The sequence below is a fragment of the Oreochromis aureus genome, linkage group 10 (assembly GCF_013358895.1).
Source record: "Oreochromis aureus strain Israel breed Guangdong linkage group 10, ZZ_aureus, whole genome shotgun sequence".
Classification (NCBI taxonomy): domain Eukaryota; kingdom Metazoa; phylum Chordata; class Actinopteri; order Cichliformes; family Cichlidae; genus Oreochromis; species Oreochromis aureus.
The window spans coordinates 12394631-12417595 of record NC_052951.1 but is presented as its reverse complement, the minus strand read 5'-3'; the positions used below and the strand labels follow the sequence as shown (position 1 = coordinate 12417595).

The 22965-nt window shown below is 40.6% G+C and overlaps 2 protein-coding genes across 4 annotated transcripts; one reads left to right on the top strand and one right to left on the bottom strand.

Moving 5' to 3' along the window:
• Positions 1–9458: 9458 nt before the first annotated feature.
• mogat3b (monoacylglycerol O-acyltransferase 3b) lies at positions 9459–14693 on the top strand. 2 transcript variants are annotated; one of them, XM_039618428.1, is made up of 8 exons: positions 9459–9526; positions 11435–11525; positions 11675–11782; positions 12186–12256; positions 12677–12881; positions 13194–13368; positions 13455–13639; positions 14036–14693. In XM_039618428.1, the coding sequence occupies exons 2-8, from the start codon at positions 11444–11446 to the stop codon at positions 14188–14190; spliced, it is 981 nt and encodes a 326-aa protein (XP_039474362.1). In that variant the 5' UTR covers positions 9459–9526; positions 11435–11443; the 3' UTR covers positions 14191–14693. The 2 variants fall into 2 exon arrangements, with proteins under 2 accessions (XP_039474362.1, XP_031608430.1); XM_031752570.2 differs by lacking the exon at positions 9459–9526 and adding an exon at positions 10883–11011.
• Positions 14410–22339, bottom strand: srrt (serrate RNA effector molecule homolog (Arabidopsis)). Of its 2 annotated transcripts, none has more exons than XM_031752568.2 (20): positions 22240–22339; positions 21289–21407; positions 20951–21079; positions 20720–20869; positions 20402–20590; positions 18642–18811; positions 18290–18471; positions 18110–18217; positions 17863–18019; positions 17602–17750; positions 17420–17481; positions 17239–17317; positions 16925–17116; positions 16665–16835; positions 16382–16535; positions 15881–16074; positions 15536–15692; positions 15329–15421; positions 15115–15228; positions 14410–14998 (listed from the first exon to the last, which is right to left on the bottom strand). In XM_031752568.2, the coding sequence occupies exons 2-19, from the start codon at positions 21405–21407 to the stop codon at positions 15122–15124; spliced, it is 2562 nt and encodes an 853-aa protein (XP_031608428.1). In that variant the 5' UTR covers positions 22240–22339; the 3' UTR covers positions 14410–14998; positions 15115–15121. The 2 variants fall into 2 exon arrangements, with proteins under 2 accessions (XP_031608428.1, XP_031608427.1); XM_031752567.2 differs by having other exon boundaries at positions 15126–15228.
• Between the last annotated feature and the right edge of the window lie 626 nt (positions 22340–22965).

Here is a 22965-nt window from a genome sequence, read left to right as displayed (position 1 = left end):
GAGCCACAACAAACGTTCAGAGATGCTCAATGTATGCACCTTTTCTGCCAAGAAATAATTCCACTATTGTTAGAGCGCACAACGCACGGATCGTGGATAGAAAACATGACCAGTCGCAGCTGGTCAATAATGAAATAACTGCAAAAAAAATGGAAATAATGTCGCTGCAAACGATGTCTTTCTGGTCAAAAAGAGGCAGCGAGCCAATGACCTCCCAATCTCCAGCTCCCACCTCAGCTTGCCCTTGCCTTCATCATCTTCTGCTGGAATCTGCAGTAACCAAGGTGACCCACTGCACTTAGCATACATGAACACTTAACAGCTTGCACATTCGCAAGCCTTTACACAACACTGGGCAGATTTTCCTTCGGTCTGCAGCTTGTTGTTCTATCACATGCATAAAGGGTTGTGGGAATATCAACTCATACCGCAGAGATAAGATTCAGAGCAGACTTTTCTCCGGCAGCAGCATGTGGATGCTGACGAGTGCCGCCACTAGATGTGCTACAATTTGAAAAAAGGGGAGGGTCCCTTTAAGTTAGTCTGGCTTTCGAAGATTGCATTAACAAAAAATCGAGGGAATTCACATCATATAGAAAAATGTAGTCTCTGTTTTCTTTGTCTTTTCATCTGGCCGTTGAAACCCAGACTGTGAGGTATAGCGCCGCAGGGACAAGAGTAAGAACTGTGGAAGAGGGAAGAAAAAGAACTCCTTAATGCTTCCACTTGTGCATGAGGGGAAGAGCTCCACTCCGCAGCTGCACACGCTTCACTGAGCCAGCATCCTTCTCTACCCAAGATCTGACTCATTTTCGGATGTGGATTACCCTGCAATATTGTCTTCCTGTTAGTTTCTTCAGCTTAAAGTCATATATTTAGATATCTAGTTTACAAAATTATCGTGAAAATATCCAAGTAGATAAAACTCAAGATGCTCAGTTTTGAGCATCTTGCCTTTCTCTATTAGGTAGAAAGGCATGTTTTTCAGTATATCCATTTGCATGTTTTATCTATTTTATAACAGCCAAAACCAAAATAATCTGCAGCTCTGTGGATGTCCCTTCCCCAAACATGACAAACCTTATAAACTATTCAGCAACAATTAAGCGAGCTCAAATAGCCCAAAGCAAAAAAGGATCAGCTGAACATCACTAAAAGCTACACATATGATTTGCCTCACAGCAGTTCATGGGCTTGACTCACATCTTCCCAGAGCTAACGCATTCAAACAAGCAAAAAAAAAAAAAAACTTGCCTCTGGCTGGAGAACAATGTCCAGAGATAGCTGCAGAAGAATAAAAAAACAAGCATGAGGACCGAGGTGACCTCTATTCAAAAATCAAATCAAAACATCACCACACACAAGAAAGCATCAGAACTCTCCCCCAGTTAGTCATACTGAAAAAAAAAAAACCTGCGTGTCAGACCGGCCTTCGTTTGATTGACAGATGAAGCAACGGCAGCGTTGGTGTGATTAGCAAAGCCAGGTAGGCCACAAGTGGTCTTCCAACATTTGAATCAGCCTACTCTTCGTGCTCAAAATCCCCCGATAAGCGAGTCATAGTGTAGGCTGTACAGGATAAGCACACACATGCCCACACACACAGCTCTCCCACTCATTGATCTCATTACAAACAAATCACGTCTCTTAGGGACCATGTTATGCACCCCATAGTCTTCAACAGCAGGACAGGAACTCATGAGAAGAGGGTTTTGTAACACATTAAGATATGACAAACTTTACATGATGTTAATAGCTGGTAAAAAAAAAAAAAAAAAGAAAGAAAAGAAAGAAAAACACACACACTTAACTGCCAGCTCTTTTCTGTCTTTGTATAAGGTGAATAAAATCGCAACAGGGACTTTTTAAAGGTGTTGAATCAGGTCAAGCATGTCTGAGAGCTTTTCAAAGCAGTGCAAACTGAAATGAAAGAGAGGTACAGGTGTGTCGTCCATACAGGTATGATTGGCAGGCTTTCAGCAGGGGGGTCTCACTTGAGCAATTCCTATTCTTGTCATTCCTGCTGCTCACTGTACTGACAGTGATGAAATGAAAAGGCCATAACTGGGGCAAATGGCAGGTGATGGCAGATTACACACTGCAGGGGGCCCGATGGAGGCAGTGCTTTCATACGCCGTACTCGCGTTGTGGTCGCGTTGGACACATGGCCAGAAAAAGCAGATGGGAAAAAAAAATGTCACTTATAACAAAATGATTGTGAGATACGTGTCTAAAAAACAGGGGTGTAGCATTTGACAGGTTAACGTCCTCTACGTCAGCTTTTGATGTACCTGCTGTACGTCTTGCTCTCTTGCGCAATAATGCGCAAAAAACTGTGAGCAAATGTGGTGAGCTGAAAGAGTGCCAGCTGGATTTTGAATTAAAATACTCAAGCGTTTAAACTCGTTACAGGGTTTAAGATACTGACTTTTAAAAAATGAATTAATTCTCAAAAGAAATGGGCCCAGATTGGGGCAAAGATCAAAAAACCCACATGATGTACAATCCCTACCCCAATCCCAACAACTCATATTGCTTTTGGGACCCCCCAACATATTTTTGTGTGCAATTAGCTGGAGTTCCTTTTGCTGCCAAGTAGCTGAGCAGCTGCAGTCTTTTCTCTTTTTTTAACAGGACAAGGCAAAATTGCTCTGACATTTAAAAAGCATATTTAAGTTACACTACAATTAGAATTTACATTTCTGAATGTGCGATCACCTATTTCAAACACTGCTGTGCTCTCAGTTTTTGCTGGTTTACGGTGACCTTTGGCAATGTCATAGACAATAAATTATCACTGTGAGACACTCCTAAGACCATTATGTCTCCCCATCAGTTTGAGACCCGCTCACTCACACAATACAGCGACATGCGGAGGAGCAATATTTGCGGAACATGATACGCTTTGGATTGTTTGCATCACACAACTGCCCCGATTAACACGTTTCTGCCTCCTAATCGTTTAGCAAACATTAATGAAGGTCTCTTGAAGGTCTTTAGCATAAATGTAAAACATTAATGAGACCGGGGACATTAACATAACACTATGGACCACTTTGGTCCATTTATGCATGCCTAAACATGTATAATTTTAAAAAAGAAAAGAAAAGAAAAGCTGCATTGTGTCCCTCCTGTAATTTCAGATTTTGCCAATTACTGTTCCAACATAATGACCCTGAAATGACTTTGCTAACAGCTTCTTGGCAAATAATAACAATGGTTTAAAAAAAAGATTTGAATGGCTCATAAAAATGTGTAAATATATTTATGTTTTGATGAAAACATCTGCATTTTGTTTGCATTCATTTATGATGCTGCAAAGACACAGATGCACACAGGAGGCTGGTGATTAACGTGGCTTGAGCCTGGCGCCAACAAGAGAGGAGTGACTGCTGGCTTCTAACTTTATTTATTTTGCATGGTACCATGCAAATGACTTTGAAAGGTTTAATGAGAAGAAAACAGAGGGGAAATGAACAAAGATGAGTTGCCTCAAGGAAATCATTACCACACATCATTACTCTTGACTACACACTGCAGTGAAAGTGGATGCTCTAAGATACTCACAATCCAGAAAGAAAGCATTTAAATGGGGCATTTAATTTAAATTTTCATTGGTTAATTTGCCCATATACATTCAGTCATCCTCCGGTCAGACAAGGGACAGACATCTATGAGCTTTTAATGTGAAGAGTTCTCACAAAGCAACAGCATCCAACAAAGTGGACGCAGAGGGACGTCCCAGATAAAGCACCGAGGAGTCATTTGCAGCGCAAAATAATAGCCCCACCTCTTCCCTCAGTGCGTGCAGGGCCTGCCTATTATTCTATTATATTTTGCTGTGTTTTTGTTTTGCTTTTCAGAGCCTGTATTTAGAGCAACACAGAAAAGAAGAGTGGCCAGTATTTCAGTCTTCTCTATTGAGAAAAAAGAAAGAATTCATAGTGGGGGATAAAGATGAAGATGAAGAAGAAGAAGCCTAATGAGAATCAATTTAGGGTTCTTCTTTTATTTCTGTGTAGTCTTGGAGTAAAGGGGGGGGGAAAGCAGAAGACAAAGGGGGGCAGTCATTGAACAATGTTCAGGTCTGGGTTTGTATCCAGGACATGGTTTGTAAATGGCATGCCCTTTAATCAAGAAGCCGCTAGAGACCGTTACCTTTAGCCCTATATGTACTCCTATACACTGTCTGCTTAAAGTAGCTGCATGAAAAAGTGAGTCTGATCTACATGCAAAGGCTTTAGTGTTAAGGTTTGATGGGCACTGGTGATATACCGGTTTAAAACTGAACCAGTTTTTATACAGCTTTAGATTAAAGTGGACCTGTTATGTGTTTCCTTCTTTTCTATAAACATATACTTTTACATCAGGGGAAATCATAATAAACATGGCCAAACTTAATACGTGAAAGGTCTTCCAAAGAAATAATGAGATCAGCATATGTCGGTGTATGTTATCCCGGTGAGGCACAAGCTCGGGCTTGAGACAGCTCTAAACACTTTGTATTCTGCAAGAAGTCAGAGAGAGGGGATATCCCATCTAAGGCACACGGTTCTGGCTGTAAGCACAAAAGTCCCACTCCCTTCAGTTCTGAACTGTCTGTTTAAAAGGGGCAGCCAATCAGGACAAAGCTATCTTAAAGGGAATCCAGATCCAAGAGTAGAAATATGGACCTGGAAATGAAAATATTGCGTTGACTTTGCGACTTTTTTCCAAGTTTAAAACATTAACCTTCCTGTCTGAGTTTGGACAAACAAGGGGAGTAAACCTTAGCAGAAAAAGAAGGCTCAGACTGGTCCTTTTGTGGTGTCCTATGGGTTGTGTAGACATTCTTACTAGGGCCTATCACAGGATATCCTCTGCTCTTTCAGCTGTGAACATTTTTTTAATCGGTCTCTTAGAGTTCTCATTATTTAGCAAGCTCAGCCCGACATTATGGCCAGAATGATGCCACATTAACAACTGATAATCGCCGTATTGTCAGTTATGGGACACAAAAACAGAATATCAGCCTCATCAGGGGTCATATATTTATAAACCAGGATTTTTTCAATGTGACAAAAAAGAAATACACCTTTAAAGATTCCTGATTTATAAGCATATAAAGCCTTAACGACTTTTCTTTTAAACCCACAGCTCTCCTCTAGCATATCCATAATACAAGACAATCACAAAAGAATATCACAAACTTTCCTCAAAGCATCTGAATCTCCCTTTGTGAAAGATTTCCATCAGATATAAACTCACACAGGAGTGCCAGTAAAAATACAAAGAGGATATGCTGTCATTTTAGAAAGGAGCATGGGCAGTAACAATTAATATCATGGATTTAAACTGATACAACACTGCAAAAATCTTTTCAAAAATGTGGTTTACACACAGTTTTTCAAAAATGTGTGTAAACCATAATTTTACTGTTAGATTTTACAAACAGAAGCTGAAAATCTACCTGTTTGAGAAGCAGGAACACGTGAACGTGTAGCATTATTTCACTAGCTTACCTTAAAAAATGAGTTAAACATGGATCAACATCATATGTTGCTGCCGTTTGAGAAAAAAAAATGATGTTCAGCTGTAGTATTCTTTTGGTTTTTCATCACTTTTGCAAGCATTACATTTGTTGAACATGGGGGGAAGTGAAGATGAGTGACAGAGGTACAAATGTGGCCAGACTTCACCCGGGAAACCCACTGAAAAGATGTAAACTAAATATACACCAAATAAAGAGGAAGAGTTGATCAAAATGTGCTTTTTTAACTGTCTGCAGTCACTCACATTGACCACAGTCTGTAACAGAGGCAATCGTGATCATTTCTGATTCCATATGTCTCATGTTCTTCCTTAAAAATAGCACTGTATGCTAACATTGCCCACATTACACTATAGTATTACCTTTAACAGCATGCTAACATTCAAACTCTAGGGAAACAATCTGTTTTGGTGCTTCAGTTAAAAAAAACAAAAACCCATTAGTGCTCATCTAGACACGGGTATCTACTCCACCAGAGAAATGGGCTTAAAATGTCAGCATCTGCCAAGTCTGTCTCTCATCCATCAGTCCCCTCACTCTCTGTGTTTCTTTCCTATTAGTCCCCTCTCCTCTGTGGCCACGCATAGGCCATCCCTCATCCTCACTGGATCCAGTAATTTCTCATTCGTTTTTAAATCAGACATGATGCACACAGCGGGCTAGAGCAGCTGAGCATTTCCATCCTCTTGATGGAGAGAAGCTCAAATGTAGTGAGAATCTTTCTTTCCTTATCAAAAACACTAGGGACTTCCTTTTTTTTAAAAATTATTTCCATTAGTAAATAACAACCATAACCTCTGCTCAATTTCATTTCTTCTTCAAGTCTCTTGCTATATTTCATGTATTTTTTAAAAGCTCTAAATATTAATTTAGTGGGATAAACCTCTCTGGGATTGAAGGGCATGAAATGAAACCCACTCTATTTAATTCCCACCACTTCCTGCTTTTAATACCACAATAAAATGACTGCGCCCGCAACGCAGAGCTGCCACTTCCTGTTTTTAATCACATTTCGGGACGATCACATTTTGAGATCACTAGGTGAGCCCGGCAGTCAGTGACAGGTGGTCTGAGCACCAGTTTTCTTCTGCATGCAAAACACACTGCACAGCATGCGTAGCTCATAGCCTCCACTCAATGACCCCAAAGTCACAGCTGCTCTCACCCAACCCCGATCCACTCTGTAGCTAGGAGTGGTTAAGCCAAACTGCACAAGAGATGCTCACATAACAGAGCCTGATATGTGCATCTGTTAACCTAAGCTAGATTTAAATGAACGTATAGGAAGATTTTGGTCTTATTAAGCTCCAAGGTCAACTGGGACCAGCTAGTAAATAGTGTCAGTCTCAGTTTCAAGCAGTGAAGTATTCAGTCTTGCTGGTCCAGCATCTTTAAAGGCAAATGATTACATTAATTGCACATTCAAAGTGGAGGCCTTTATTATTCATGTTGGCACTGCTTTGTCCTTTTTAAATGCTTTTATTTGTTTTGTGGCAGGCAGAATATACCTACAATAAACTGTATGGATATTCACAGTGGATATTCCATTTTCTTCCAACACGAGTTTCCTATCTATAATATTTTGAAGCAGTCTAATTACAAGTTGTTGTTTTTTTGGTTTTTTTTCTTGCCTTCTTCTTTTTAGGGTGGACTGTGACGAAGAAATCTCTCAGCGGGAGTGCTGTTCATTTTTAGAGGCTGTCACGCCCGGAAGGCGGGTGGGGTATGGGGTATGGGTTGAGGGGGGGAGACATTGCTGACTAGCCTTAATTTTGCGTTCGATTCACAACTTCTCGACGCTTTTGAATCGTCTTATGGAGGATCTAAGGAAGAATACTGCGGCAGTTGATCGAGTATTAATCACCAGATGGCTTTCCCTTTAGAAAAGAAAAGAGAAAGAAATCTAGTAATGTGGCTCCCTCCATCCAGACGCCTGCCTCTCTCTCTCTCCCGCACCTCCAAGACGCGCCAACACATCCTCACCTGGATGCGCACAAACAAACGCACACATACACACACACGTCACCCCTATATTCACAATCACAGTATTACCGCCCATTCACACACGCACGCGCGCACGAACGCACACACGCACCCACAAAAACACACAACCGTGCTGCATTTACGGACTCGTATAATCCGTAAACATGCAGATGTTTCCCATCACGGCCATGCAGATTAAGACTCCAAACACTGCCGCCCCTGTCACCGCTGTGCTGTAGATATTTTTGATTAACAGCGCCGTGCATGCTTCAGCATCACTAGTCAGCTGATGCGGGCTTGTTTTCTGGTGAAATATTTATACGGGCATGTCACGACTGTACACGAGCTGTGTGTTATTACTGCGTGGCGATGTGGCGATATCTGCACGGATCTTTTACGTTTGGGGCTAAAATACGGGCCTCGCATGGAATGACGCGAGCTTCGAGGCTTCAAGGTTGAACAATTTGGCTAGTGAACACACAGCGGCTCGCTGTCACCCGTGCACTCCGGTGAAATTTACGCGTAAAAAATGCCCGACGTCCCTCCGCAATATACCATGTTTTCCTTTGCTAATAAGGCAGACCATAACCACGACAGCTGTCTATGTAGGCTAAACGATTTTGTGATTTATGGATCAAAAACAAAACACAAATGAAGGTGTGATACCTACCTTGATAGCTGTGGAGTCTACGGCTGGCGCAGAGGTAGACTGTGCCGATCGCCTAAACCAGTTGCCCAGACTCGTAAAAAAATCAGACAACAACAAAACCACGCCGGTTGTTGATGACACAGCTGTCTTGGTAAACAGGAGCGAAGGGAAATGAATCCTTTCCCAGATGTGTCAATTGACGTGGAAATAAAAAATTAGATATTCAGACGCCGATCACCGGACTGACGCCTTTTCTTGACGTGAAAGGTCTTCCATTTTTGGAGGGGATAAACGGCTGTACTACCGAGGATCGCTGTAGACTGGCCGGTGCGAGATCTTATTGAAAACCAATATGCAATTCAATGCGACGTTAAAATGCTCCCCAGCCGACACCATCCTTGTGTCTGTGTTTCTTTCAAAATCATCCGCAAAGGAAACACGCTCTCAAATGCGGGGATGAACAGAAAGAAGGAAAAAAACGTCAAAACAAAAAAATGCGCAGATGTCAGCGCGCTGTGCTGGTTCAAGCGCTGGGCATCCTCACTGAGCATTTGCATCCATATTAATATTCATACAGTACTTCCTGAGAGCAACCCAGTGGTTGTTTTGAGAAAAAAAAACATCCAATGTGCCGCAGATTCCTGTTATCCTGCTATTTATCTCTCAGTGAAAGTGAAAGCCACAGAAACTGCTCATATTAACAGGACACTCATTAAATGTCCTTACTTTTTTTTAAAGGCTTTTTATGCAAACAACAAAAAGCCCTTTTATTTCACCAGAGTGCTGCGATGTGCAAAAACAAAGTCAGCCTGCCATATAAAAACATTGTAGGAGGATCGCGGTGATGTAATGGAGGATAAAATACTAATAAGTATAAAATAAGCTCGCCAAAAAGCCCGCGCTGAGTACCACAAAGTAGGCTAAGCCGTCATAGGAATATTAACATTTTGTATTAACTGCCTCCAGATGACCATGCAGTGAAAGCAAACAATATTAGAGGACATCATAATATTAAATGTGAAAATACCCACTGTTGAGTTCAGAATCTATTTTCTTTCATATTTCCCGGTGATATGATCAAACACTGGCATTTTCTTTTTTCTTTCTTTCTTTTTTTTTTTTTTTTTTTTTTTTTGAAGGTGGGTGTCACATGACCAACTAGCCAACACATGGCCTGTGTGAGTCTGACACGCCCCCTAAAGTCAACGGGAGACTATATGGGTGACTGGGTTGGAGTTAAAAGTGAATCTTTCAGATATCGAGATTAGGAGTGCTCCCTCTTGAGAAACACGCTGTAATCATGTGTATCAGTGGAATCTTTGGACTGCCACAAGTGGAGCCGTGAATCCAAAGTCCACGTTTAGGTTTGATTAAAACTTTTCTAAATATTGATCAAAGTCACTTAAAGAATGCATATGACGTTTATGTCATATGCATCTATCGCTGTTGGAGCCTAAAGATGATCTGCTGAGATAAAATCTGGTGTTAGCCCATTTAGGATTAATCTAACTTAAATGCACATGCATGCTGACCGTACAGCTGCACCTGACACATTCCTTAAAAGTCGTGTCCGTAACTAACAGATTATTATCACTGTTAGTAGTCAACAGTGATATTGCAACATTCGCAGCATAGGTTCAGAGGCCCAACCAGAAGAAAATCCAAGCCTTTAATGTGCAGTAGACAGGACATGAAACAAAATAATCAAATCTTTCTGTCTGTTTAAATGGCATGGTGCTGAGCCTGGACTGGCCAGTACAGTAGCAGATGACAGAAACTTCTCCACTGCACAGGATATATAAAGTCAGTGAAATACAGACGGACCGGTGGGACTTTAGCTCTTTATATGATTAAGGATCAGAGCAGTTGAGTGGTGGTTAGTGTTATGAGAAGTGGTGTGGCAGTATATCTACAGTACTTCAAATGTCTGCTTTGTGTTTTGTATTCGTGTTGTTTTTTTCATGGATACTGATGGAGAAAACTTGAGAAAGTCAGATTTTTAAAAATTGCTCCCCTTATTCAAATTTTTCAAAATGTTTTATAATAAGATTTAGTATTAAATCTTTGATTGACAGGAGCAAATGTGCAGGAGGAGGGCAAGGCCTGTGCTGCGGTTTATTTCTGTATGTCTCGCTTTTGATATCAGTTTTTCAAAAAAGTCCTTGATCAGTCTGAACCTAAGCCTCACTCTTTCCTTATGTGATCCTATATGCCAGACTATTTCATTGTTGCTATACCAGTTGATTATTCCTTATTACTTTACAATAAAAATCTCTCAGTGTTGCTTAGGGCAGAAACACTTGACTTTCTTGAACCATGCAGGAAATGCTGAGCTTTCAGGACAGAGCCTTATCACCAGGCAAGCATGTAGAAATGATCTCAGTAAATCAGTGAGCAAGAACAACATTTAGGAGAGAAACACATTCATGACATTTACAGTAGCAGGAAAATCAGCATCAGCTCATGAGAAGACTTATAGGGAAGTCTGCTTTATGCATTTTACAAGTCAAGTGGCTGTGAAGCTGCATGAGACGATTCCTAGAAATAACACCAGCTAAAGAGACTGACATGTTATCCTGATGATCACCAGACCAAAGACAAAAAGGACAATAATAATTAACTCACTGTATGTAAAAGTACAAAGATTAAATAACTGCAGTATCTTATTAAATCCCATTAACGTTTGCTGTGTTTATCTCTGACATAAGTTACTTGTGTCACAAAGTATTGGGTGAGTGGAGTTGTTATCAGCAGCTGTACACGGTCTGGTCAAAGTGCATAGTGCTGATCTGTGGGGAAGCAACGAATCTGCATCCATTCATATTAACTTTGAAACTTACTCTACTAAGGTAAAATACATTTTATGGTACTTTGCAGCATAAAAGTTGTTTGATTCTTGATTTGCAGTGTTTGTTAGGCTGGACTGCTAATAGTTTCACTTTTCAGCAGGTTAAAAAAATCTTGTGTGTAAGTTTGCCTGTGAGCTTGTTCATAAGTGAGTCATTTGATCAGGCTCCAGCATGCCTTCCAAGGTTTCAAGCTTCTTTCTTCCCTAAAGGAAGTTTAAGAGTACATGCTTAGGTGCTGGTCATCAATGAAATCTGTTGTCTGTCATAAAGACATCAATTTAAAATTTTATTATCTTGGATAAAGCCACTTTTGTCGTTTCAAAGGCCATAAGCTATACTATTCATTACAGTCATGACCTTTACTAAATGAGAGTCCACATTAAAATGTTATTGATAGCTGAAAAATGATGGTTTGGCCTCCAGGTTGCAAAAATGACTCAAGAAAAAACTCAGCTGAAGGAGTTTTTAGAGTCAATAAGTGTTCTGCAGTGGGTGCTAAGCTTTCTCCTCTTGGGTAAGAAGCTGCCATACTATCCTTTTTTAATCATTTCCTAACAAACATCAGTGTATTAATTGCATTATTAATTAACTCCTAAAATAAATCTCTTGCTCCTTCCCAACTCCAATGCTGGTCGACATGGCATGAAAAACATCCATCTCCAGGAGTGGCTTGTATTATACTGATGGTGTATCTTATGTTTACCTCTCTGTGGCCGCTGTCTGCTCTCTACTTTGTATGGCTGGTGATGGACTGGCATACACCCGAAAGAGGTAAAGAAACTCAAATATGCATGAAAATAGCACAATCGTGTCCAAGTCTGTGTTATGTAGAAATTCCAAACAGGTGTGCACACCAATGAAGTGGCAAAATAATGATGATACAAAAAACAAAATATGCAGTTTATACAGTAATAAAAGGTCCACCTTTTAAAGTGTGTAACAGCACACTCAAAAATTATGATTTACAGTATATGCATGTATACTGGCTACATTAAACGGGTTTGCTGCTTATAAATAGCTTTATTTTAGTTTTACCATTGCTTTTATCACTCTTTGTATTTAGTATACAATTTTTGCATACCAGTGATCACATCAGGATACTATTTAGCTTTGCTAACATGCACTGTGAAACTGGGACACTCAGTGTTTCTAAGGTTTTCAATGTCTCCATCAGGGGGCAGAAGAACGATGTTTGTGAGAAAGTGGAAGGTATGGGAGCACATGAGAGACTACTTTCCTGTTAAAGTAAGTTTTGGGCAAAGACCCTTAAATCTGTTTACATTTGCTTGCAACACACAGATGCTTACTGTGTACAGGACAGCTAATATTTTCAAAAATCTCAACAAACCCTATGAAATGTCCAATTGAATTCCATGTTGGGATGTTTTCGGCGTGCGGAAAGATACACTTTTACTCCAGTGCACACTTGAACTACCAGAAACCTAAAATCCTGAAATTAGTCTTTGCAAAGAGCATATTATATTTGAGGCCCTCACACAGGGAACCCAGTCAAAAGCCTGCAAGAACAAGTTAACATGAAGTTGCATCTAATCTTTGCCTCAGTCAGATAATAGGTCATATGAGTGAAAATGGGAATGGCTGTTTAACAGCAGCAACATCTGTGATGACCAACATTAACCCTCTTGTGTCAATGTTCTTTCTTAGCTGGTCAAGACAGCCGAGCTGAATCCAAACAAAAACTACATCCTAGGTTCTCACCCACATGGCATCATGTGTGCTGGAGCCTTTACCTGCTTCAGCACGGAGAGCTGTGGCTTTGCCGAGGCATTTCCCGGGATGCGAGCCAGCCTTGCGATACTGGCGGGCCTGTTCAGGATACCATTCAATAGGGAGTACATCATGAGCGCAGGTATTTATAGCATGTTTCAGCAAGGGGATTAAACTACTCCGCTTCTTAGTCCGAGAAGCATTTTACATTAGGCCAAAAAGCACATCAACAGCAGTTTATTGATCATACTACAGTATACAGTTCATGTTCTGCAGAAAAAAGTGATTTTACTTTGTGGAATGCAAATGGAAGATAAAGAAAACCTACATGTTACCGATGCAAACTGAATTTGAAAGCCTGTTGACAGTGTAGACCTGCATGTTACAGCTTAACAAAAAAGTCCCTGTTATGTTCCTGACCTGAACTTCTGATGTTCTTACTCTGTCTGATAAGGACTTTACCCAGTCAGCAAACCAAGCCTGGTCCACCTCCTTTCAAAAAGCGGCAAAGGGAATGCAGTGGTAATTGTGATAGGGGGCGCTGCTGAGTCTTTGGCATCCTCTCCCGGACTCAACACAGTGGTCATGAAGGAAAGAAAGGGATTTGTCAGAGTGGCCCTTGAGTTGGGGTGAGAATTACAAACTAAGAAAGCCAAAATATGTGAATATGTAAAACACTGAAACCTGAACAAACCTGAACTCTGACCTTCCACAGTGTTGATCTGGTGCCCGTTTATTCATTCGGGGAGAATGAGCTCTACCAGCAGGTGATTTTCGCAGAGGGCAGTCTGTGCCGCCGGTTACAGGACTTGTTTAAAAAAATCATGGGCTTTGCACCGTGTCTCTTTGTCGGTGAGCGCTTTGTTCTCCTGCCCTACAGGACTCCAATCACGACTGTTGGTGGGTATTTTATTATTCTTTAACCTCCTAGGACCTGGCGTCCACATATGTGGACATCACATTTTGGGTTATTTAGACCAAAATACTCAATTTTGCGCTACAAGGGCCTGATATCCGCTTATAAGGACATTATACTGCTACTGTTCTATTAAAATACTAAATGAATATCCTCATATCTGGCTCTTATTTTTCTTAAAAACAAAAATAAGGTAAAAAAAAATAATAATAATAATTGGGAATTCTTTGTTTTTACATTCATCGGGCCCCAATATGCCCAAATATCAAAGAGAAATTAAAAATGCATGGTGTGGAAGAGTTCGGGTCTTAGGAGGTTAAATAGCCAATACCACTTTTATGTACTGAGCCCATTTTATTCTCACACTGTACTCTTTTCAGTGGGAAGTCCAATCTCAGTGCCAAAACGTGTCATGCCCACAGACGAGGAAGTCGACCATTATCACACACTTTACATGGAGGCCCTTTCCAAATTATTCCATGAACACAAGGTCAGCTGCGGACTTTCAGAAAATCACAAGCTTCAGATAATTTAGATATTTTGACATAAACTGTTTACACCAAATACGACTTGGAGTCACTATGGATCTGATGTGATGGACCTATATTAACATTGAAGGTTTCTGTGATCATCAGTCTATAAAAATGTGCCTGTATTTAAAACTCCTCATCACATGTTTTAAATAATTATGATGTGAAGCCTTTATGTGGCACCGCTGTATTCGCATTGTAGTGAAAACACTGGAGGATTATTGGTTTAATCATGTTTGGCAATAATTTTAACAACATACTGAAAAAATATTTCTCACGTGTTTCTGAAAGCTGTACATATTTGGAATGTTTCAATTACTATCTCACAATATGACGTACTTTTCCTATGTTGTTTGCATTATTAAAACAATCCCACTAGTTTTCATGAACAAAAGAATACAATCTTACTGGATATTGTGTTGTTTTGATTGTGAACAAAATGCAACTGTACCCCCCCCCCAAAAAAAAGCTGTGTATTATTTAAGATCCAGTAAACAATGATGATGCACTTTGTCACAGATTGCTTTTTTTTTTATATATATCAGATTGACTTCACAAGTATTTTAATACTTATTATTGTAATTTGATCACAATTTTATTAATGAATCTGTTTACAGCAGTTCTGGTTGCACAATAATTACAAAACAAGCCTTTTAAGAAAAGAAATAATCTCATTACTCCAAGAAGCAGGCGGAACACAACACTGGTAAAGAGCAAAGAAATTAAATGTGAACCTTCTAAAAGAAGTCCATATCATCTGGTGCATCCAGGTCGCGGTACTCAATAATGTTTCGTGGGTCACCTCGTGACATTCTGCAATGGATGGCAATGCAAACAGAAAAACAGTGGAAACGATCTTTTAAAGGGAGTTTCAAACTTCCACATGAGCAGTAAAAAGAAAATGTTTGTAGCAAAATAAAGACACGTACAGCGGTCTCACCTGATGTTGCGCGGCTTACCCAGGTAGTCACCTTGTCCGCGGAAGTTGTCATAGTTGCCTCTGCCTCCACCATATTGGTTGGGTGGATAAGGAGGCCCACCAGCTTCAGAAAATGATTTTAATTTGAAAAAAGAAAAAATGTTGCGGCTTGACTGGAAAGCACATTCTCACTTTAAGTATAAAAAGGTAAATTCAGAACATACCACCGTAGCCCATCAGAGGAGGACGAGGCTGTGCGAAGCCCATTGGACCCTGATGACCTTGGGGAGGAAACGGCATACTAGGACTGAGCAAACCTGCGGGATGAAACAGGCCCAGTGTATCTTTTTCCTATGATTCTGTTTATCTCCGTTGAAAAATATCTGTAATTCTGGGTTTACGGGTTGATTAGACAAAAATCTCAAACTGACCTTGGCTTGGGCCTGGAAGAGGAGGAAGTTTCATCTCTGGCAGTGATGGCCTCTTGGCATCCATCAGGAAATTGTTGAAGAAAGCAACCTCCTTTTTCACTTCTTCAATTTTATCCCCATGTTTGTTCAGGATGTGCTTCCGTACAAACTCTGGACCCTTGAATTTGATTTGAAATAAAACATTTAAAAAAAAATATACAAAAATAATTCTTGATTATTATTTTTGTTTTAATTACAACAGAACTTCTAACAAAAACTACTGGTATATCTCCTTTGTGTTTAATAAAATGCATTGACTGTGGTCATGCTGTACAGTCCCGAATACTCTTCTTTCCAAGTGCCAACCTTAAATTTCTTTCCACTTAGAGGGCAGAGCCATTTATCTTTTCCCAGTTCTTGTGTGTTGGCAGACACAAACTTCTCCACTTCTTCTTCAGGGTCCTTGCGGCCCATCTTCACCCCCTCTTCTTCAGACAAGACTTCTTTTAAACTAAACAAGGGAGCCAACTTCTCCTCCATCATCTTCTCCCACTGTTGCACTGTTGAATGAGGATACAGTGATGTCATCTTATTAAAATTCTGAATCAACACTAAAACTTTAAAATCTCCACTTAAACTTGTTTTTGTAATCTGCAGTATCTACATTTGATATTTAGGCACTGTTTATGATAGGTGGTAAAATAATCTAAGCATAGCAAATGTTTAACTAGCAAACACAACAGTTAAAATTCACATCAACTCCAGGATGTTGGAAGATTCATTTTCACTACAGCTGAGTCAACATTTAGTTTTTCATCCCAGAGGTCTCCTTTGTGTCGCGTAACATGAAAAGGGAAGAACACTGACCTTCTCCATGTGTGATGCGGTTTGGAGGAATGGGTCCACGTACATGAATCATGCCGCATCGGTTGGGCATTTCATCCTCACTGGGGTATTCACAGGTGTTGTAGTAGTCAACTGAGTGCACAACACGGAGGTACAAGATCAAACGATCCAAAACCTGAAACAACACATGGCAAAATTGATGGGCCTAGCACAGTGAAGATACAAACGGAGAAACCCACTTTCAAAAGAGAAGATCAGATGGATATTATATCTTAAACTGTTCTACGTGTGGTAAAGTAATGACCTTGACAAGTTTGTCATCCCTCTCAACAGTCATCTCTGCAGGGTTTCCTTCCTTGATGCCCTCCTCAGAATCCATTCCACTCCCGGAGCCCAGAAGCTCCTCCTCCTCAGCACTCACCTCCTCTATCAGGTAATCGGTAATATTCTTCAGGATGGGGTTCTGAGCTGGCAACTGTGGAAATAACAAAACCCCACAAATGATGATGATGGTCAAATAACTTGAGAAAAATTGGTTAAATCGCATGGGTACAGGTACTATACCTCAGTGCTTTGCCCTTCTTCCTGGGACTTGTTGCTCCAAAGTTCCCCTTTCTCATCCAAGGCATGAATGAGCTTGGCAGCCAGCTTGATGTCATTGCGGAGAATCTGCTTGTGCTGAGTAATGCCATTAACATTACGCACCCTCCGAGCCAGGTCCCTGTTCACCCCCGGTGCCAGTTCACAGTCTCGCAGCTGTGAAGGGTAAAAACAGAGTGGTAAAGGCCTCAGCTGAAATTTGGAAGATCTCTGCATCTCTAAAACCACCTGCAACACAAAGTTATAGCAGTGCCAACACTTATGATTGGTGCACTTACCCGAATGTTCTGAAGGTTCCAACAGACTTCTTTGATGTTGACGCTACGGTCAAAAGTCACCCAGCAACGTCTGAAAAACCTGAAACGGCGCAGGTTTCATGTCAAAGTCATGAGTGACTACACTAATCCAACCAATTACACTTTAGTGTAGCAAATAATGCCAAGTTTTCATTTTTCATACCTGCGCTCTGGATGGGGATCAGACAAGCAAACACGCAGAAACCCAGGGTAACGTCGACACAGCTGAGAAGGAAAAAAAACAACAAATAAGAACACAGATGCTCAGTTTAAACCAGGACACGTATCTGTTTAGTGCACTTAAAGATCTGGATCTGTTAGGTACGCTTCTTTTATACAACTCACAGCAATAATCTCAGCCTTGGAGATGGTGGGAGCGATGCTTCTCATGAACAGAGAGCAAGTTCTGTGGAGAGGCCGTGGTCTAGGAGAGTCATCTTTGGGCTTTTTCTCTTCCTTCTTGTCCTCCTCAGAGTTCTCCTTAGGTTTCTCCTCTGGATAATTAGACAGGAAAGGGAGATTTATTTGATGAGTGCTAAATTACAGAAAGATACATATTATACTCCTGAAAATGTATAACCAGACACTACAGGCATGATTTCTCACCTTCACCTTCCTCTTCCTCCTCATCCTTGTCTTCCTCTTCCTTCTTCACTGGTTTGTCAGAGCAGTTAGAGTTGGAGTCTGAATCTGAGTCCGAGTCACTCTCCGAAGCGCTGGCTTCATCATCGCTGTCCCCGCTGCGCTTCCTCTTTCTTCTTGGCTAAACAATCAAATTGAAAAACAATCAGGTCAGTTCGGTTTATTTGTTTCTCTTGGTAAGAACTAATTCAGTAACAGAAGGAACACTTACTTTCTTAGGTTCAGGAATTTCTTTTGCTGGTTCTTTCTCTGCCTCCTCTTTCACATTCTCTCCTTCTGCTGTGGCAGCTCTCTCTGTGCTGGCTGAGTCACTACCCTCCTGTGGCACAGTTCATTGTCATCAACAGAGCCTCATGAAATTTCTACCGCCTGTCTAACAGAGCACACATACCTTCTCATTTCTGTCTTTCTCCACTGGTTTGCAGTCACTACCCAAAGCTTTGAGGTCTTCTCTCTTGGGAACTTCAGTGCCCCTGGAAATAGATGCTGACTTCTCTCGGTCTTCTTCCTCTTCAGATGGCAGGTCCAAGATGCGAAGATCATGGTCTGTCCCCCCTTCCATTTTAATCACAGCTGAAATGCATAAAGAACGTTATGGTTCAGCCATAGGACTACTCTTCTAAGTACCATCCATGCAATTAGGTCACATCATTTTTGCTTTTATTGCAAAAGCAGACTTAATTGTAGATACAAATGAAAACTCCACAGCTCAACAATGCTCTTTAAGTTGTTTGAGACCTCACCTGCATCCAGAACTTTGATGATGGCTGGGGTCTGTTCAATGTCCAGGGAGACATTATCAAACCAGCCATTCTCCATTAGGAACACGAACACATTCAGACGGTTGTGCAGAGCCCTCTGGGCCTCTGCCTTAAGTCGTCTGGCCTCGTCAGGGTGGTACTTGGATCGGAACCTGTGTCCAGAGTTGGGCGTCCACAACAGATTGGGGAGAGAATGATGGGGGTCGGGATGGGCGGGAAGCAAAAGTTAGAGAACAAATAAATATTACAAGCCTACGTTACATCTGTGTATTTTACACTTTTTTCAGTTTCTTCTAATCACATTTTTAACAGAATATTTATTTTGAATAGGTTTTTTTTTTTAATGTTAAACAACTCCAACTCAATAAGCAATCTAGCATATGAAAAGAATGTAATTTGTGTTCAGTATACACTAGTTATTATATCTTTCTGTAATTCCAAGTTTTGACTGTGGTCTTCATAGCCAATTACTCCACAATGTTAGAAGATTTGAGATTAACTCACCAAAAAAGAAAGAAAGAAAAAAAAGGCAGGAAAAAAAAAAAACACAACAGAGATGATCAAATTAAACATTTACATATTCAAAATGTCACATTAAAAATGTTAGCATTAAGTGGACTACAGTTACCTTTTGTTCTGCCAGTTTAATAACAAATAAATACAGAGAGCGGGGTCTCTTCTGTGAAAGTGCGCTCCACTTCACCCCAATGGTGTGTCTGTATGCACACAAATTCGGTTTTGGGATTTGATCCGAATATAAAAAGAAAATTGTGTCGAAAAAGGATAAAACAAGAAAAAAATTCTCCGTGTGCGGACATGGCTGTCTATCTAAAATCCCTGTTACTGTGTGTCTAAGAGCAACTGCATTGTGCGCAGTGCATGCCCTGTCTGTCTAAGACCGATTCTTGCGGATGAGCTCCACTTTTTCTTATCTTGAAAAAAATCGTCGTCAACGTGGTAGTTGAAATGAAGGGAAGAAAAATGGGTTATGACAAAACAGAATAATTTTGCATAATACCTGTGAAACAAGTGTCAAAGCATTAAGAGACAGCACACAATTATGAATCTTGTGTTACTCCAAATAAGACAATCAACCCAAAGAACACAGACGTTTTGGTCAAAGCACGTTATTGCACCAAATGATGACTTTAAACAATTCAGTTACACAAAAGTGTAACTATGGATATTTATGGATAAAAAAATTTAAACTCCTAAAATACATTTATAACAAATATAAACTAATGTTGAAATTGGGTTGATTTTCTTATTTTGTGAACAAGTACTGTAGCAACAGTCATTAGAAATAAATTAACTGTGTGTGCCTGGTCCTCGTACTGGGTGAAACTGTCATACCAAATGCCTTTCCACTCCTTTTGATTTGTGAGTTTAACAAGAACATAACGGAGATGGCATATACATGCACCTTGTTTTAATGTACCAATTGCATTAGCCATCAATTACACATAAAAACATCATCTGAATTTTTGAATAGAATTCTAAGATAAACCCACCAAAAGGACCAGGCTCAGCCTATTATATTTGCCTTTAAATAGCAATTAAATCTAAAATGATGAAAAGGCCAATAAAGAAATAAAGAGCCAATCACATTTGGTGAGGACAACAGAAAATAACAGCTTAAGTAATGCTAATTGATCTGTCAATGCAATAATTCTATTACGACTATAATAAAGAAATTATATTCTTGATAAGGGCTTATGTAGGAAAGGCATCTAAGATCGTACCACTCTTCATCTTTATGAGCCAAAAAGAAGTCCTGCATCTGCTGCCGCCGGAAGTCGATCTTGTACTCATTGTAGCGTTTGACTGCCTCAGTCTCATCCACAGAATCATCTAAGGACAGCAGAAACTCCTTAAAGCTCTTCATTATTGGAGGGGGAGGACCTAAGTCCAAGTCGTGGATGTTACCAAGCCTAATGAAAGAGAGAGATGTTGGAAGAAGCTAGTTGGCAAAAAGACATATCTGAGGTAACAACATTAAAAACATCTTTAAAGATATGTAAAGTAACATTTAACTTCAAAACTGAACTTAAATTAATTACCTGGCCTGAATGGGGATGCCCTGATGAGGCTGCATGAGGTGCATGTCGGGATGGCCCCAATGTTGTGGTGGTCCATAGCTGGGCCCTCCTCCACCACCACCATAACCCAAGTCATACCCCCCACGGTAGGGGTCTCCACCATGGTCATCCCTGCCAGGAACGGATAAGGGGCTTTAAGTAAAATAAGAGATGGTTATAGAGATTGTGAATTAGTAACATTGCAAATCCTACCAGTCTCTTCTCATGCGTTTCTGCTGGGGACTCATGTCGTGTCTGGGTGGGGTAAATCTCTCCCTTCGACCTCTATCATAATCCCGGTACTCTCCACGACTTCGCCGCTCCCTGCCTCTATCCCACTCCCTGGGCCAATGATCACAATCAGAGGAAGGAGAGAAAACATGAGGAAAGAAAGAAAGGTAAGAAACACACAAGTCTATCTTTAATATCCACTTTACTCAGTTTAAGAGCAGCAAAGAGCTACCATTTAATAGCAGTTCATCCGAATATGATTTGGCTGTATCAGGTTTCACTGAATCTGGCTTGTGCCCAATAGCGTCTCTCTTTCTTACCTGTCATTCCAGTCATCTCTGCGCCGGTCCTCTCTCTCTCTTGAACGGTCATAGTCACTTCTCTCCCGTCTGAATTTGTCCCTTCTCCTGCGATCATGGTCATCATCACTGTCTCCCATCTGCATGAAGAAAGAAAATCCAGATGACGTGTAGTATCCAGTGATTACTATTAAGCTGGCTACAAGCAGAATCGTTTTAAGGAAGGCTTTACTTTTGATATTAAGACCTGATAAGTGCAAAGTGCAAAGCCAAAGTTTATGATTTACATCTCCCAAGAAGAAACTGCTATGATATAACACAACAACTCAAAACACATGTGCATTGATTTAGTGTGACAAGTCAGTAAACCATGTCCGCAAAGTGCTCGTTGAAGATTGTTCTCATTATAAACCAGGGAAACTGTTTCCTTTAGTCTGTATTCAGTATGTGCGGTTGCCACATGGAGACCGGGACGGTACTTACAACAAGTGACTATTAATATTTGACCTTCTAATTCAAAAGGATTTTGGTGACGGCAGTCATTCAAACAAGGGGGACCGTGAACAAGGAAATGCAGATGGTCTGTCACAGACGACGTGCGTAACTTGCCGTAAAGTGATTCCTTTGTCTTGCATAATAGCTATCATTGATATCATCAGACTGGGATGTACAAAATTTACAAAAAAAAACGAGATCAAAATTATTAGCTATCCGGACATACAGGTTTGAGTCTTTCAGTCGAAACAAAACCTGTAAATTCGTGTTTCAGGGCGAGTTAGGACCCTCGATAATCCAGCCATGTATCGTTAGCCACTACGCTAGCCGTGTGAGTTAGCTAAAAATAAAATGAAATAAATTAAATTAAATTAAATAAACTGAATTACCCGTCGGTCTCATTCTACAGACCTGTCTTATTCTAAATAACAGACCAACTGATATAACTGAGGAAAAGTCAATAAATTACTCTAATACCTTAACAATAGTTTGTATGGTGGTCTCGTTCGTCCCCCTCTTTCTCCGTAGCCTTCACGTCTTCTTGTTCTTCGCTTGGAAATGGTGTACAACTAAACATGGAATTAGCGCCACCAACTGGTTTGGAGGGTAAGCCACACTTTATCACCTCCGCCCTGGTAGAGTTTACGTGCGTGTCATTCTTTTTGGTTGTGCAGGAAAATAAATCTCCAAAAGTTGAATCTGTTCATCTGGACGTAGCCTTTTGTGGGAGAAACGTTTCGTCACTCATCCAAGTGACTTCTTCAGTCTCAACTGACTGCAGGTTTCCCCAACCCTTATAAACAGTACATTTGCATAATGACTGAAACCAGCCCACTGAAGGAACAATGGGCTGTGAGGTCAGTTCCTTAATCATAATTATGCAAATTCCCATGACCATTGATCAACAATCACTGATCAAAGACCACTGATCAAAGACCACTGATCAATGGCCATGAGTACCATTCACAGAGAGTTGAGGAATGGCTGCAATCATAGCATTGTAAGATGGCGAAAGATGTACCCTTAGGCCTCCTCCTCGATTCAGAGATGGTCTTTCCCTTTTCACGTAAATGGCCTCCTTGACTCCGCGCTCAAACCAGCGTTCTTCCCTGTCCAGGATGTGTACATCCTCATTATTGAAAGAGTGTCCACTGGCCTGTAGGTGTAACCCCAAAATACACTGCGCCAAAAATTGGTCCACCC

What these genes read in the sequence shown, in the direction of transcription:
- mogat3b (XM_039618428.1), top strand. Translation starts at nt 11,444, where the DNA reads ATGACTCAAGAAAAAACTCAGCTGAAGGAGTTTTTAGAGTCAATAAGT. An exon ending in CTGGCATACACCCGAAAGAG is followed by an intron (nt 11,783 to 12,185) that starts GTAAAGAAACTC and finishes TGTCTCCATCAG; the next exon opens with GGGGCAGAAGAACGATGTTT. An exon ending in GACTCCAATCACGACTGTTG is followed by an intron (nt 13,640 to 14,035) that starts GTGGGTATTTTA and finishes TACTCTTTTCAG; the next exon opens with TGGGAAGTCCAATCTCAGTG.
- srrt (XM_031752567.2), bottom strand. Translation starts at nt 21,407, where the DNA reads ATGGGAGACAGTGATGATGACCATGATCGCAGGAGAAGGGACAAATTC. An exon ending in GCTCATAAAGATGAAGAGTG is followed by an intron (nt 18,812 to 20,401) that starts GTACGATCTTAG and finishes CTCTGGACACAG; the next exon opens with GTTCCGATCCAAGTACCACC. An exon ending in TCCTCTGATGGGCTACGGTG is followed by an intron (nt 15,229 to 15,328) that starts GTATGTTCTGAA and finishes CATTTTCTGAAG; the next exon opens with CTGGTGGGCCTCCTTATCCA.